Source organism: Labeo rohita, chromosome 3, assembly GCF_022985175.1.
Source record: "Labeo rohita strain BAU-BD-2019 chromosome 3, IGBB_LRoh.1.0, whole genome shotgun sequence".
Lineage (NCBI taxonomy): Eukaryota > Metazoa > Chordata > Actinopteri > Cypriniformes > Cyprinidae > Labeo > Labeo rohita.
In genome coordinates this window covers 17,233,142-17,251,120 of record NC_066871.1, presented here as the reverse complement: position 1 = coordinate 17,251,120, position 17,979 = coordinate 17,233,142, and the positions used below count along the sequence as shown (strand labels likewise).

At 35.9% G+C, this 17,979-nt stretch overlaps 1 protein-coding gene across 7 annotated transcripts in view; it reads right to left on the bottom strand.

Moving 5' to 3' along the window:
• cacna1aa (calcium channel, voltage-dependent, P/Q type, alpha 1A subunit, a) overlaps window positions 1-17,979 on the bottom strand; it is a 120,664-nt gene that overhangs the window by 38,732 nt on the left and 63,953 nt on the right. For all 7 annotated transcript variants that reach the window (XM_051101011.1, XM_051101012.1, XM_051101013.1 and 4 more), the window contains 7 exons: window positions 8,662-8,761; window positions 6,860-7,020; window positions 6,640-6,780; window positions 6,254-6,455; window positions 5,946-6,110; window positions 5,602-5,712; window positions 3,215-3,298 (listed from right to left, as the gene is read on the bottom strand). In XM_051101011.1, the coding sequence (XP_050956968.1) occupies window positions 3,215-3,298; window positions 5,602-5,712; window positions 5,946-6,110; window positions 6,254-6,455; window positions 6,640-6,780; window positions 6,860-7,020; window positions 8,662-8,761 (964 nt within the window). The remainder of the gene's footprint in view (window positions 1-3,214; window positions 3,299-5,601; window positions 5,713-5,945; window positions 6,111-6,253; window positions 6,456-6,639; window positions 6,781-6,859; window positions 7,021-8,661; window positions 8,762-17,979) is intronic.

Sequence of the window (17,979 nt, the reverse complement as noted above, 5' to 3'; positions counted from 1 at the left end):
CTATTAAAGTGCACCAACTAACCTGCGCTAGTTTACAGATGAGCACAGCTCCGGTAAACCATTTGCACAACTGTTGTGCATGCAAGGCGCTTCAGATCAAAGCTATGCCGTGTTTTCACTGATGGATGCTTTTGAAGCAAAGCTTCATGACACTTTGAAACCCTTGCGAAACATTTGTTTCAAATCATTGGTGCCAAAACACGTGATTGTAATAAACGAGGCTCTGCTATGTCACAACTGCTTCAAAATTATTCAAAATATCAGCAGTGTTGTGGGTAACGCATTACAAGTAACGCAAGTTACGTAATATTATTAATTTTTCCAAGTAACTAGTAAAGTAACACATTACTTTTTAATTGACAAGAAAATATCTGAGTTACTTTTTTCAAGTAAGTAACGCCAGTTACTTTTCCCCCCATTTACTGATTAAAAGCTCTGCTTTCCCCGTTGAGAGAAATTGTGAGTAAGATGTTAGTTCTAGAATCAATGTGAATATGCATTAATTCATCTCACTCACAAAAAACAGATTCAGTATTCCTCAAAATTAATAAAAACTGTAAAATTCAACTCAGAATATGATGCAAACCTGCAACAATTAAATATGTTAAATAATACAAATATCCTTTATGCACTTAATACCATTTTACTAACCGATGTCTTTGCTGCCAACCCTCGATGATCCAATTCAACCATACTAATAAGCAAAAATGACTCAAGATAATCTAACATTTGTTTGATTTGAGTTGATATTTTTTCTTCTGCGGTCTACTGTACAGACGTGAATTTACTTTTCTCAAAACCTGAGGCTTTTGGTGTGAAAAGGCTTTTACATTTGCCAAAAATAGAACTTTTTATATTGAAAACAAACAAGCCCTGCCCAGATTTAAAAAGTAACGCAAAAGTAAAGTAACGCATTACTTTCCATAAAAAGTAACTAAGTAACATAATTAGTTACTTTTTAGGGAGTAACTCAATACTGTAATGCATTACTTTTAAAAGTAACTTTACATAACACTGAATATCAGTGGTTCATATTTCTCATATTAAATGGTATTTAATGATTTGCTAATTGCACATAACATTTTACTATTTTAATAAAACACTTGCAGTGGGTTTGTAAAAGCTATTTTTATCCATTTATTGTTTTTTAGACTGAGTTTATGTTGTAATTACACAGTTTTGACCAGCAAGCATCACCAGTGTGTGGTGTTTCAAATTCTTCGAAACAGTGAATCAATTGTTTCAACTGATTCAACCCTTCAAAAAGGTTTGTTTCTGCCATCAGCCTTCCCATTGGTTAAGTCTGTTTAGCTTCAGTCATGCTACGCGATGAATGAGCTTGCAGTTCATTCTGCATTTGTTGCTCGGAGCAATAAATAAATAATTGAAAACATTGACAGATGGAGGCGCCGGTGTGGCCCCTTGCTCTTAAAATACTCTGTCATTTTTGTTCATACAGATAAAAATAATGCATCTTTTGAATCTGTGAAGACTAAAATAATGAAAGCAAACAGGATGCGCTTTCTGCCGTCTCTGTCTCTGACCTTAATTGCGTCAATAAATAAATAAGCGAAACACCGTGTACACTTGCCTTACAAGCATGAAAAATATATCTATAAAGAGTGAAAAGTCTACTTTTAAATGAACCAATTCAAATAGAACACAAATATTCTCCGATTATGTAATCCATATGAAACATGCAAACAGTTTCATCCACTACTGCGGAGATGTCAGTGTAGTCGACTTCATCTCTTAAAGCATTAGTTTATCAATAAATTATTAAAACATTAATGCAGCCTCATTACTGTTTTTCCCTGACACATTCATAATCATTACTTCTGCCGGTGTGCTGTGGCAAGCTTAATGCGTGCGCTTGAGTGCTTATTAGGCTATGTAGGCAATTAGGCTCAATATTGTGATTCAAATTAGTTGCGATTAGTTGACTAATGCTTAAAATGAACGACGACTAGTCGATCAGAAAAATCTTTTGTCAAAGGCAGCCCTAGTGTTCAGTAGGGTCACACTGTACATCTATTAATCAAAGTCTGATATAAAGATTAAAATAAACATTATTGGCACAGTGGTTGCCCGGAAAAATTTAAACTGGCTCCTCATGACCAAAAGGTTGCCGACCCCGTAGTACACCAAGGTTTTGCCAGACTGTGATGCACTGTAAAAAAAATAAAAATAAAAGTGGTTTCAACTTAAAAAAAAGTAAGTGTTTGTGCTGCCTTAAAATTTTAAGTTTAGTCAACATGAAATGTTAGGTTGTACTACATGAAAACGTGGATATTTAAGTTGAGGCAAAATTTTCAAGCAACACTTGCTTTTTTAAGTTGAAAACTTTTTTAAAATTGTTTTTTTTTTTTTTTACATTGTGAAAAAAAGTCTACTGCTATTAAAAATAAATAAATAAAACATTTCAAAATAACCACATAAAAATATTATATTTCCAAACAAATAAATATCTAAATAAATACATAAAAAATGGAATTTTCAAATAAATAATAAAAACATTTATATTTCTTAAAGACCAATGATGTAACTAAACTCTCTAGGTAAATAAATCAAAAAATAAAATGACAAAATAAAATATCAAAATATCTATTTCATTACAGCCTTGAACAATGAATTTGCTAGTCACATTCAGGGGTGGGACATTTCCATGAGTTAACAACATTTTTGGTTTTCCTAGAATATAACAGTTCTTTTTGAATCTGTAGATTGGATATTGATTAATTTGACTAATTTTTGATCGATTTTGATTCCATGGGGTCTGTTCAACAGGTGTTGATGATCCGCTGTGAAACCAAGAGAAAAAAAAACACACACATATACACAAATACTTACATGTTTTGCTAATTTTTAGAGATGGCCATCATCATTTGTTGTATTATGAATACACAGTTAACATTTGAAAACAACGTTTTTACTGGTAGGTCATTTTGATCTGGCTCGGGGATAAATGGCGAAGCTAGAAGAGTAACAGACCCCGTCACCACTGAGCACCACTGGCTCACTGATCTGCCTCACACACCAACTGGGACGATTATATAAGACTTTTAGGAGTTCCTTACACCTCAGTGAGCAAAAGAAGATCCTGCTGAGAGTCTCTCAATCACATACGGAAATACACACAAGCGTACAGACAGGATACACAAACAAACACGCACATACGCACGCACAGATGGCGGCCCTTCTGCTACACACTTACCCCTAGCTCTGTGACTAAAATATCAGTGATGCTGCCAAGTACAGTCACACAGTCGAAGATGTTCCAGGCGTCTTTGAAGTAGTTCTGTGGTAAAAAAGACATAGATGCATTTGTCAGCTGGGCTAAAGGAGGATTACGTTTGGCACACACACACACACTCAGTGACCCGTCGACAGAAACGAGCAAACAATTTATTTTCACTCTCTGGTGCTAATGAAAAGTCTCCTTTCCCCGTTTTAGCCTCTGTTCCTTCATTGAGTTTTCCTCTCCCTCAGCCTGTGTACAAAAAAGGGTGGATGCCCAGAAGACTAGTGGCCCAGATGCTGAACATGACGGCCTTTTTGTGAGCTGCCAAGTGAGTGCCTGCAGGAAAACAGTGCATTAGACCCATTCAGTACACCAGCTGCATGGAAACAGGGGCACCGGTGCAACGAGTGTGTGTGTGTAATTCTTTCCATCAACCACCCGTCATACCCGTCGTCTTGAAATCCGTCATTCTTTTTCCATTTTCCACTCCTAATCGCTTCAATGTGCCCTCTAGCTCACTATCTTCATGTGCGTCTCTAACTGGAATAACTTTTAGCTGACTACAACCATTTCTTTTGTGTCCTGCGCTTCCATGTCCCAACCCGTTTCTCATCTACTTCAAAACTCTCTCTCTCATGCTCAATCTGTTCATAAATCTGCTTGTGCAATGCTGATTTTGACCTCTTTGGTTTTAAAGATTTTTTTCCCATTTCATCAGCCCTGTTTCACACAAAACGGGTGTAACGGCACATGTATTTGTCCCAAATGGTCACGGTACGGATATCACAGTTCGGTTCATGCAGTCAGACAACGAATACAGTCAGTCATAGCCGATCAATCAAAAAGGAGACAAAACGGAGCAATAGGCAACAATACACTGTATGGGTCAAAATTATCGATTTTTCTTTAATGGCAGAAATCTTTAGGATATTAAGTAAAAATCATGTTCCATGAAGATATTTTGTACATTTCCTGCTGTAAATATAAGGGATGTAACGGTACGAGTCTTTCGGTTCAGTACACATGTTTTTCCAGGAAATTCAAACAATAAATGGTGTTTTGACAGTCTTTGATGCGGCATGACAGACTGCTGTATAAACGCCTCGGAGGGCTGTTCTGAGATGCTTTAAACGTGGCTGCGAATTTTTCAGAGTGTAAATTGTGTATTTATACATTTTAGAATGGGGGTCCCTCACATAATGATGACCGTAGTTGGGGATCAGTGGCATCTAAAAGACTGTAGTATAAGCTGAGGTAAAGTATAAGCTGAGGTAGATTTTTATCACTAAGAAAATTTTAATTCTAACTGAATTTATTTAAAGAAAGAGCAACTTGTTTAGTAAACCACTGTTTAATTTAAAAAAAAAAAAAAAAAAAAAAAAAAAAAAAAAGTTTTTCCCCTTGCTGTACTAAAATCATCCCGAACGGTGACGCCAAAACTGAGGTACATATCGAACGGTCATGTTCGTGTACTGTTACACCCCTAGTAATTACATAAAAACTTAAAAGGGTCATCGGATGCCTATATTCCATAAGTTGATATGATTTTTTAGGGTCTTAATGAAAAGTCTATTATATACTTTGGTTAAAAATTCTCAATGGTAGTGTAAATCATCAGCATACAGTGTGCACACCACCATATTTTTGTACTTTGCATGTGCAGGTATCATATGCGCACTGAATTTGTTTTGCAGTAATCAGTTGCTCCACAAGGTCGCAATACTGTCCCGGGCTGCTGTTTCAAAGTAGAAAAGAAAAACGAAAGAGACGGAACAACAACAACTAAATAGCGGTGACTGCAATAACAACAGACACTCACATTGACAAGCACTTGTGAGTGAGAGGGTATGAAATAGCCCAGCTTTGGTTTAAATGAGTTCAAAACTATTTGTTATCGGTCAAAACTCAGGTGGAAAAAAATAGAGCAGACACTTAACATGGATGAAGCTTTCTAGAGTCGTCTGCCTGTGTTTGTGCGCAACATCAAATGGAGAATACGAACAAGGCAACATGTTCAACTGTATATATACACTAGCTTACGCATACAAAAACGAAGTATACTTTGGGCTTTAGTCAAACTGTAATTTGATTGTTTGAATTTTGTTTTGTTGGTCTAATGCAATGAAGATTCAATGTGTGCCAGAACACACATTGAGTTTTGTGTCGAGGGAAACATTAGGCATCCTACATAAACTTCTGATGGTAAAATGTTTTTTAAAAAGTCTTTAGAAGATGTTGTGGATTCTAATACAGTCAATGTATACTTTCACTTGCATTTGCTGCTTAATGAGTGACCATTCTGGAGCCTACACGCACACACACATATACTTAAACAGGAGAAAACTGTACTGTAGACTCACCAGCGCTCCAAAGGCAATGATCTTCAATATGCATTCCATGGAGAAAAGTGAGGTGAACACTATGTTCAGGTTGGCTAACACAGCTTCATAGGCATCTGATGCTCCATCATACTAAGCAAACACAACACATTTAAACTGTATTAAACCGTATTTAGAAATGTCTCAAATTTTGGTAACTGGACTGCAAAAAACACTGTAGTACATCGGAAAATAGAAACAGAAAATTCCCTGCTTGTGGAAAGCACTAACAATGACTCCAGAGATTATAAAACTTTACTAAACGTTAGAAGTCTGGTTCTCAAAATACATAAAGTGAGATATACTAAAGTGAAATACTGCCACACCTTCATCATAAGGACAATGGTGTTGAGGGCAATCAAGGCCATGATGGTGTATTCAAACGGAGGAGACACCACAAACTCCCACATGCGGTACTGGAATGTTTGTTTGTTCTGCGGCATGTGGCGCGTGAGCGGTTTAGCATTGATGGCGAAGTCTATGCAGGCTCTCTGAAAACAGAACAGATACGACGAAGTTAATCAAGCTGAAAATCTGCGGCACCATATAAATGAGATCAATGCCAGCTCTATGCATAAAGAATGAGCTAGACTGATCATCTGGCTTAAAAACATCCGTTTGATATGTCCTTCACCTCATTCTTTTCCAGGCTATAATCCTCCATCATTTTGTCTCCCTGCTCCTGGAAAGTAATGATGATAAGAGCCACGAAGATGTTGACGAAGAAGAAGGGGAAGACCACGAAGTACACCACGTAAAAGATGGACATTTCCATCCGGTAACCTGGGCTCGGGCCCTGATTCTCGTAGGTCGCATCCACTGAATGTTTCAGCACCCTGGAGAGTGGCAAAAATATGAGGCATTGAGATGATTTGCTGCAATGTGATCATGTCAGATCTTTCAAGTTCTTTGATATGCCATGTAATCAAAACATCTGCTTTACATTAGAAAACAGAAGCAAACACTGGATATGTACACTGGAAATGATTTTTTGAATTAGGAGTTGAGATGTATACATACTGTGGCCACCCCTCTCCCGTAGAAACGGTGAAGAGGGTGAGAAGGGCCCAGAGCACATTGTCGTAGTGGAAATCGTATTTCTTCCATTCCCGCTTCTGCGCCCTCACTTCGTTATCTTTTTCATAGACAAGATATTCGCCCCTAACAACAAAATGCATTTAGATTAACACGCCAATGGGTCCGTTCGTAACGTGTGGTTGTGTGTGTGTTTTTGTCTCACCTGCAGTCACGCTCAAACTCCTTGGATTCATCGGTACAGTAGAAGAAACGGCCTTTGAAGAGCTGCACAGCCACCACAGCAAAGATGAACATGAACAGCATGTAGACAATGAGGATGTTCAACACATTCTTCAGAGAGTTCACTACACAGTCAAAGACAGCCTGAAAATAGACAAAAGAGAAGCGACAAATTCAAATGCAGCCTGAAAGCAGAACGCAAACTCAAAACACAAACCAACACATCTTCAAATTGTAAAAATACAAAACTACAAAGATCCATAAAAATAGAATTATAGTCAACTGAGGACTTGTCCAAACTAATACTTTTTCGTTTGGAAACATTCTCCAAAGTGGATAAATTTAAAATGTCTTTTTTTGCATTGCAGTGTGGATTGTGAAAACGGAGGCTGAAAACTATGACGCATATTTAGTCATATGATGCATTTTTACCAATAGATATCTATGTTTGTACCGATATCGTATAAATATGTTACTTTTTACACTCTACAGTCCTGCAAAGATGATAGAAAATTTAGTTGCAATTGCTGTCCTGTGGCTAAACATGAGGGCAGTTGTGTTTTAGATCAAGCACGAGTGAAAATTTCAGTGTGGATGAGAAACTTATGAAAAATGAGTTTCTGATTAAATAAAGCAGTAATTGATGTTGATAAAATCATGAGTATGTTTTGATTTAAAGGAATAGAAGCTAGTTTCTACCTAACACTTGTAAATGAAATAATTTTATATATTACTGATTTATTCATTAATGTGTAATATGTTATGTTTAAACAGTTTATGAGCTCAGATTTTTTTTTTTTTAACTCTTTTGCTTTAGACCATCTGCAAATGTTAAATCTTGTTGTAAAATGTTAAAGTTACCACTGCATTTGCCTGGGGAAAAAAAAAAATTCTGTGATTGATATATAGTTTATTTATAGTTATCTTAAAGCTTCAATGTACCGTATATTATAAACAAACTTTATTATTATTTATTTAATTCTAACAGATAAGTTCTTGTTAAAAACTAACCAAAATTAAAAATAATTTGCTTATAATTTCCACACAGGAGAGACTTATTGTTGTTTCCAAACAGAAGGAAAGATATCAATATCAGCGTCAGCTATCGGCCAAAATGATTTGAAAAATACCAGCATATCGGATCCAATATATCAGCAAAAAACCAATATCATGCAACACAGAGAATGAACAGAAATAAAAATGTAGCCTGACAGGTGAACATAAATCTTACAAGAAATGTCAAAACAGCATAAAAGCTGTACAAACACATATAAACAAAACTAATAAATGGTCACAAACACAGAAATAGCAAACTAATCAAATCAAAAACACAAAATAAAACAAAACAGACAAATTCCTGTAATGCAGAAAAAAAAAGAAAATCAAAAGCAGAATCAGACACAACAGACAAAAGAAAATTAAAGAACACAACCCGGATGAAACAAAACAGTATCAAAATACACAAAAACAAATGAACTGTATTTACATACAAAAAACCTGAAATTAATAAGCAAAAGTCAAAACACTTTCAATATGGAAATACAGCCAAAGATAAGTGTTACAAATAAATACACAAATTCAAAGAAGGTATGAAAACCAGACATAACAAATTAAAACAGTCTGGTCAAACACAGCCAGACACAGATTACACAGAAAAATAAAGCCCTAGTAGTGGAGAAAAAACAAACAAACAAAAAAAACACACACACAACATACTCTGGGTTTTTTTTTTTTTTAATCTCAGTCAACACAAGGAGGAACAAAAACAGTCAAACATAGTGGTACCTTCAGTTTGGGCAGACGCTTGATGGTTTTTAGAGGCCGCAGCACTCGGAGCACACGCAGAGACTTGATAGTGCTGATGTCTTTCCCCTTGCTGCTTCCTCTGCAGATACACACAAACAACAAACATGAGTTAGAACGTGAAATGGCAGGAGGTGTTAGACTACATGGGTAATTGGTCTTGCACACACACAATTTAGGGGTGAGTTAGTAGCTCAGGCTGTTAAAACAATGAAACATGCCTGCTACATCCACACATTTACTCCCAGCCAATCAGGAATCTCATCTGTGTCTCCTCACTGAGAATGCAGCCTGTTGTAGTCACAACCCAGCCCATTTCACAGCACTTAGGATAGACACATACTAAAACACATGCACGCAGTCAGTCTCACACCACACACGCTCTCAGACACGCTCGCTGGCTCATGCTGTACTGGAAACTAGCTCAGTGGATGTAATATCCACTGTACCGTCTTAGCCCATGCTGGAACCGCCACTGTACCTCTTTTCCCAAGGAACACTGGCTGGTTTCATTACATTGCCATGACGACAGCATGAAACATACAGAGCAGATTCAGGCATCCCTGCTGCAGAATGCCCAGCCAAACCTCTTTCTTTCTTGTTTTTGGGGTTGTCCTTTGGCAAACATGTATTAAACATATAAAAGGACCTGGAAGCACACATTCAGTCACTCCAGAGGGGAGGAGCGTCTACCAATCAGCTCTGGCTCTGTAGCGTGAAGAACCGTGTCACCCTGAAGCTAGTCAATCTAAAGAGTTTCTGGCCCACATTATCACAATTTTCAAGTCGCTCTTGTGGTACCAAAGCACAGCCATCCACCAGATGTGTGTACAGCTGTTGCGCGGCAGATGTGCGGCTAGTGACCAGCAAGATAAATGCAAAAAGTTGTACACTGAAAATTGTAAACTATGCAAATGTGTGGTTGTTCATGGATTTATATCACTGCGAAATAAATGTATGTAACAATGCCTTTCATTAGAATCACATACAGTGAGGTCTAAAAAAGTGATTTTTTTCCCCCAAAAATTAATACATTTTAGTAAGTAAAAATAACTTCGTTAGCTTTTAAGGTTTAAGTAAAAATTAAAAAAAAAAAGGCTCTTATCACAAGCTTGTGATTCAATTTGATTTCCAATTCGGTATCGATTATTTTGGATATGTATCAGGTACAGTACATGCCAAATTTTCTTAAAGAAAAAAAAAAATCTCTCAACTGATATATGAGAGTCAGACTACATTACTATAGTACTAAAGGTTACAATTAACTGATTTGTATACAAATGCTTAAATTATACTTACGTTTTTATAATACTAATACTAATAATTTTGTAATATTAACTTTACAATTACATATATTTCTACTCCAATTCGTTTTTTGAAATATGACACCAAACATTTAAATGGTGGCTGTCATAAAAACTTGACGGATTTATATAGACATAAATTAAACATGGAAAAACAATAGAAATTATAATGAATATGTTATATGGTGTATATATTTAGCAAAATGTTCCTCATAGAACTAATTGTTCTAGCTGACTAACAATTTTATTGCCACCTGAGGTAAATGTGACATTACGTGACATTGTTTACAAGCTGTTATACTGACGTCTTTATGCGGTTGAAACACTGATTGAGCGATACATGAGACAAAATACGTAAGTTGTACTCTTTCTTTGTACATACCTTCGGATGTTTATTCATTTTTATTTCGAGCTGAAGTGAAATTAAATCAGAGGAGACGATCAATCCGCGGATGTGGATATATATATATATATATATATTTTATATTTTTCATGGCCCTAGTAAAAACAGTAATACTGAAAAATAACTTTTGAATGGTAATGGTATATATATATATATATATATATATATATATATATATATATATATACACACTGTATATGAATATATACTGTATATGAACATAAATTAGTGAATGCTGTCAAAGTTTAAAACAAAGTTTATTGTTAGTTTATGCTATCAAATGAACTAATATCAGCAAACTGAACTTTAATTTAAAGTAATACTGATATGCTCATGAATTGGACACATTTATTTGTTCCACATACAAAGCAAACATTTCCTTTTTTTTAAGTGATTTTTCAAAAACTTTCAAAGTTAAATGGAAAAAAAAAATCATGATTTTCACACTTTTAGACCTCACTGTATAAGATATAAATATGTATTTATCTCTATATATATTTGGCATCTTTGTCTTCCCTGTCCTCTCTTCTCCTCGTGTCTCAGTGTCAAGGACAAAGGGCAGCGCTCTAGATTTCCAGTGCCGTGCCGAATCCTGCCCTGTCAGCAGATGTGGTTACACACTGTCAAGCATAAACAAGCGTCCATCAGAGAAGTGCTGTTAGAGTGACGGGTGCAGAGGTGAGGGACCTCTCAAACCCCCCTATCAGGACTACGTGGACTGAATGATCATCCACGGGTGGTTAACACAGAAACAGTGACAGAGTGATAGAAGGAGATGGGTGACTTGCAGACAGACATAGAGACAAATCCAAAAAAGAAAGAGAGGAAAGCTGTGTAATTGCCAGGACAAGCATTAAGAGGGAGGAAAAGAGAGAGAAAAAGAGAGAGAGAAGACATTACCCGCTGCCTCCGCTGTAGGTGTGAGCAGTTGAAGAGATGAGAGAGGAATCAGACACACACGCACACACAAGACACGGGGGAGAAAGGGAGTTTGAAGGAAGAAATACATTAATATGAGACACGTACAGTAAAAAGAGAGAAATACGGATGCAAGCTTGTGAATTGTTACACATCCACACTCCCATACATCTGTGTTCACTTACCCATTTATATTATTTACAAAACTCTAAACAATATATAGGAATAAGCTACGCCAGCAGAACATTAATGCTTATATAGCCAGACTTTTGACTTGCAGCAAACCGTCTGGTCCTCCTTGCAGCTTAGTCTATTAGACAGGAAGTGACCGCCTGACTGACATGTAAAGTGATCAACCACAGTCTGTTTTGTTTTTATGTTATGTTTAAGGGCATTTTTATTTTTTTTAAATTTTTTTTTACCACAGTGGAGTGCAACAGTCAGGTTCCAGAAGTAAAGAAAAAATATCCCATTCATTTTCTACATAGTGGAATTGATATTTAAAGGGAACCCGGGTATTAAGACTTGTATGGCTTAATATACCATAAATTATGTCTCTTTCTGAAATATGTGGTAGACAACCCATTAAGACTTACGTTATTTAAAAAATCCACATCGTTTTATACGTATTTTGGACTATGAGGGTCGCCATTATTTCGGTGGTGTAAAATGTTTTCACTCGGTGAGCTACTGCTGCTACTTGTTGCTATTTTTACCACAACACAACCCGTAAAATAAAATACCGGTACGATGACAAAAGCTATACTGAAAGAGTTTACAGATGGTAATGGATATAAACATGTAGGCTTAAACCAAATTCTGTGCCATCAATTTTTCTCCACAAGGAGTCTAATCACCGGTGGATATCGAGCGAAATCTGCGCTGAGAAACTCCTTCAATAGCTGCGGTGTCATGACAAACGTTGGCATGTTTACATCCTGCCACGATGGCCTGTAGCATTTCTTGTCTGTGCTGTTTATAAGCTCTTTCAGTAGCTGTGGTCGACTAAAAGCCTCAAAGGCATCAGGGATAAAGTGGAGAGAACAAAGACGTGGGTCTTTAGGAAGTTTAATTCGTTCACAGGCGTCTTCCCATTCTTTTCTCCTCTTCTTATTGCTAGAAAAAGCAGTGAAGACGTACATTCCTTTTCTTGTTGCTCTTCGACTGAAAATAACCAAAAGCAGGACAATGTGGCATCATATCAGTATTTTATTTCTGAGTTGTGTTGCTGTAAATATAGCAAAAGGTAGTGCCAGTAGCTCACAGAGTGCAACCATTTCACGTAATCGAAATAATAACGCCCCTATAGTCCAAAATATGTTGAAACGATGTGGACTTTTTAAATAGCGTAAATTGTTCATGGGTTTTCTACTACATATTTCAGTAAAAGACATAATTTATGTTATATTAAGCCATACAAGTCTTAATACCCAGGGTTCTCTTTAAAAATAATTTATAAACCTTTAAAAACAGACCTCAATAACTACGAGGTTGTTTTATGCTGGATTACTGTTGAAACCTGCATTATTTAATTTTGTTAAATAATCATGTTTAACATAAGAATTCCTTGTGAAAAACTACATTACCCATGATTCTGCAAAGAAATCTTGGGAAACATAAGCAAATAACAACAAAAGAACACTTTAGAGGTTGCCCACTCCCATGAATTACACCCATAAAGAACCTTTTAAAGCACCTTTATTTTTAAGCGTGTACTGCGAATGAGTCAGTTTCCCTAAACTCTTACACTACTTAAATATATGTTTGCATATTTTTGCAATATGTACCATTAACATCCCTACTTTTATATTTATCTGTTGTTTTCCCTCATGAAAAACATCCCAAGTACACAGTCTTGTATTGTCTTTTTTCCAGATTTTTAAATATTTTTTGCTTCAAATAATATTTTTAATGTTCTGATTCACCTTTTAGGTGGGTGGTTTAGTTCATGACTTAAAAGGTTTTTTAAAACTCCATATGGGGAAAAATGATTGGGATAAATACTACCAGAACCAAGGTCGCTGAAAAAGTCAAAGGGCACTCTATATAATAATGGTCTGCCATATAATAATGGTATGAAAATGAATACAAATAGCAGCACAAGTTGCACTGAGCGGAAATTAGCAGAAAATGTGTCTAGCACTATACTTTTAAATTTAAAGACAAAACCCAGAAAACAAAGTGGAACGTATGTTTCTGGTTCAAACAAATCTCAAACAGGGCACTAGCCTGGTAAACTTTTGCAAATTTACTATTTGGTTCTTAGAACTGCTTAGAAAACTTTGTTTCCATATAGAAAAAAAAAACAGTGCAGAATCACTTCTGGAAGCTTTATAAAATCCATTTCAGTCTGAGCTGGTTTTTAGCGTACAGTAAGCATCAGACAGTCAGTGAACAGACTGTGGGTGATCTGTGGGCATGCCGTCTGAGGCTGAGACTAGCTAACATACACATATGCACACTTTCACACAAACCTAAATCTATTTGAGTAGTAAACATGCATTGCCATATTGCATGTGACTTCATCACTATGGTGACAGCTTCTGGAGTTAGTTGCCATGCCTCCTTATTCATCATGATCTCATGATCCAGTGCTTTAGAGCTCATACTGTCACATGGCATACGATAGTATGTCACATGGCACTGTCATATGACCATAAGCACTTCACCTGCAGGGCAATGGAGACCCAAAGCTCTGCTGGTGTCTACGAATCAAACCGATTTATTCTACATGGTGCTTTTATGTGCAAAAAACCATATGAAAAATATGAGGAAATTTACTAAGATTCACCCAAAAATCCAAATCCAGCACTCAGCACAAAAACAAAAGACACCCAGCAGGCTCAAGTCTGGCAGCTCAAGCAGTTCACAGGCTCAAATCAGGAAATGTATACAACTGTGTGGCCTAAACACACACAGACCTTCTCAACAAACATCTCTCTACAGCACGAGAGACGTTGTCTCAGTCATCTCTGTTTATTTTCTAGAGATGATCTGGATCAATTCCATCACTTAAGACTTACTTAGTATTGTCTGTGTCACTAACTTACTCAAACATGCTATATTTGAACATGCAGTGCATCTGTCGTATTCCAATGTGTCTTTTTGGCCAATCAACCCTATGAAGTAAACACCTGTTGAAAGGTGTGTAGTAAGTAGGGATGAGATGTTTTTGCAAAAAACATTTTATACTAAATGGCCCACTAAGAAAAACATAATCACCAATATAAACAGACAGTCACTCTCACTTCTGACTGAATGAGCTGCACTCAAAGCCATTTTAATACACACATTCTATATATTATCACATCAAGCTGCCATGTTGCTTGAAAACCAAGAACATCCTAATGAATGAATGAATATACTTAATTTTATCAAATAAAATAGAAGCAAATAGCCAATTGATTCACACATATTTTATGCATTTGTTATCCAGCTTTCTGACTCTATATGCCAGTTAAGTGCATGATGACTACTGGCATCTGTTTCTTTGAACTTTGTAGCTATGCAGTTTCTCTCTCTCTCTCGCTTTCTCTCTCAGCTGACTTTTTGCCGCAATAAATAGACTCCCTAATTGGATCTTGCGTTCATCAAAATGGTGATACACATCTCAATTGGACAGTGCCCTTCTAGGAGGTGAGCAGTTTGATTGTCTGTAATCCCATTATGGTGTTATCTTCCTGGACAAAGACCCTGTCCAGGCCTAAGAGGTCCTAATGCATTCTGTGTTGTCTTGTTTCGCTGCTTTACATGGGCAGCTCTGCAGAAGTGATCTGTATATAGAGCATCGCCTGGATTTTTCCTTTCTTCTCCTTATGCCGGAATGAATCAATCTGCAAGTGTATCGGTCTAATCTGTTGATTTCTATCATGCACAGATCTAGTTGTGAGGTCCCTGTAATGATAGGTGAGTCATTCCAAGAAAGGACCACCTGTGTCCAGTCATCTGATGAAGTGTGCTAACTATCAAAATCTTTTAATATATAAAAAAGAATAAATATATAATTGAACAAAATTATGATTGTGATGTAATACAATTACCCTCTAATTTACCTTGTACAAGTATACTCATGTCTAGAAAAAATATTTAAATGAAATTATTAATAATAAAAAATATTTAAATATTATATACATATATATCATCAGTATAATCCGATTTTAATGTTTTTTTTTTAAGATGTGTATTATGCTCATCAAGGCTGCATTTATTTGATCAAAAATCTAGAAAAAAAGTAATATTTTGAAATATTATTTCATTTTTTTTTCTGTGAACATATTTTAAAATATAATTTACTCCTGTGATGCAAAGCTGAATTTTCATCACCCATTACTCCAGTCTTCAGTGTCACATGATCCTTCAGAAATTATTCTAATATGCTGATTTATTATCAATGTTGGAAACAGTTGTGCTGCTTAATATTTTGTTAAAACCTGTGGTATTTTTCTCATTATTCTTTAATAAATAAAAGTTTAAAAAGAACAGCATTTATTAAAATAGAAAATTTTGTAACAATATAAACTACCATTTAAAAGACTGCAAAAAGTAATTCATATTTTTATTCACCAAGGATGTGTTAAATTGCTAAAAAGTGCTAGCAAAGACTTATATTGTTAGGAAAGATTTCTATTTTGAATAAATGTTCTGTTGAAACTTTTTATTCATCAAAAAAATCCAGAAAAAAATATTTAGCAGTACAACTGTTTCCAACATTGATAAAAAAAAAAAAAAATAATAATAATAAATCAGCATATTAGAATGATTTCTTTAGGATCATTTGACACCGAAGACTGGAGTAATGGCTAAAAAAACAAAAAAATATTACTGATTAATTAATTAATACTAATTTTAATTCTAACAAGATCATTTATTGGTTTCCTCCATGTCACACCACATATTATAAATAATAAATATTCAAAATAGTGAACTGTGATCTATCTATCTATCTCTATCCAAAATAAAAAAAAGACACTTATTATAGACTTAAGTATTCATGACCATTTTACCTGCTGTAAATCAGTCAAACCACACTTGTTGGACGTTTTAAAGAAAATCGCATTCGAAGGCCCGACACAAAAACAAATAGACACACACGTACACATAAACACAAACACATTTAGGTGTCCACATACTGTAGAATGAACCAAGAGTTGATTAGCTGTAAGATTGAATTACTGCAGCTGGCTAAAGAATGACATGACCTCGCCCTTGGCTTGTGTCCTATGTGTGAGGGACGTGGTGAGAGGACGTTTGGACGGACAATCAGACAGACAGATCAGTCTATAGAAGGAGAGGACAGGCGTGTGATGAGAAGGACAGGCAATAAGAGCAAACAGAGGGGAAAGGGAGAAAGAAAGAGACATTACCCCTCTCCTTCCCCACCGCCTCCTCCACTGTAGGTGTTGAGAGATGATCAGAGACAGGAAGACAGAGACAGACAGAGCCAGAGACACATACAAAGACACAAAACACACACAGAGACAGAAAAAGGCACAGGGAAAGAATGGGGTTTTTGAAGCAGGAAAAATATCAATATGAGACAGAGAATACAATCACAAAATAATGCCAGAGCTCCTAGTTTGATTTATATGTGGACACCTAATCTAGTGCGGACACTTAAAATAATTTAAATACAAATACAAAAATACATATATACAAACAGGGTCCAAAATTAACTTTTTGCTATACCTGCCTTGGCTGGCAAATTGAGAAGAACTTACTGATCATAAATCTAGACTTTTATTAAAATATTGTATTTCATGTTATTGACCAAGCAAAATTCTGTATTTGTCCTTATTACAAAATAATGAACTTAAAAAAGAAGAAGAAGAAGAAAAAGAAAATTGCCACTGAAAAACGAAAGATTATGTTTTTGTCACTGTTGTTTTGGTGACTTGGCATTCAGATTGGAATAGCAATTTTTTTTTTAAATTTCATTGTTGTAACTCCAGAAGTTAACTGTATATATTTTAACAAAAATAAAATAAATAAAATAAAATAATAAAATAAAAATAAATAAATAAATAAAATAAAAATCTCTTCAGTAGTATTTCTCTTTCAACCATACGTTATTTTTTTTGGCGAGAACAAGATAATATTTTCCAGTTTCTAGAACAGTTCTCATGTTCATTTAAATGCCAAAGCCTCTTTTTACTTTCATTTGACGCTCTGCAAGTGCTAATTTTGGACTCTGTACACAAAATACTATATAAACATGCACAGATACATACACACAGATACGAGTCACTCCCTGAAATTGAGTAAAAGGTTAAAAACAGACTCTGTGAGAGATAGCAGAGATATGGGAACTGTTCCCACGCTCACAGCCAGGGAGCGCCAGTCACCCCAGAGCGCCTGCCGTTCTGAGCGCACTATCGCTGTGTGGAGAGAGAGGGAGGGACGGAGAGAAAGGAAAACTGGAGAGAGTACAGTATTTTTTGGGACGGGCAGGCACATCCAAATGCCTCTATAGTATGAACCGCCTAATAAGAAACTCATTTCATGCAGGAGCTAAAGATGTGGGTGCAAATGGAAGTGGGGTCGGGTGGGATTGGTGGTAAGGGAAAAAACAATGCTCAAGAAAGTCATGCTGGGAAAGATAATCAATGCAGTTTGCAAGCTCTATTTGTCCCCTCAAATAATGTTTCTTATATTTGTTCCTTAAATGTTATTGTTTCT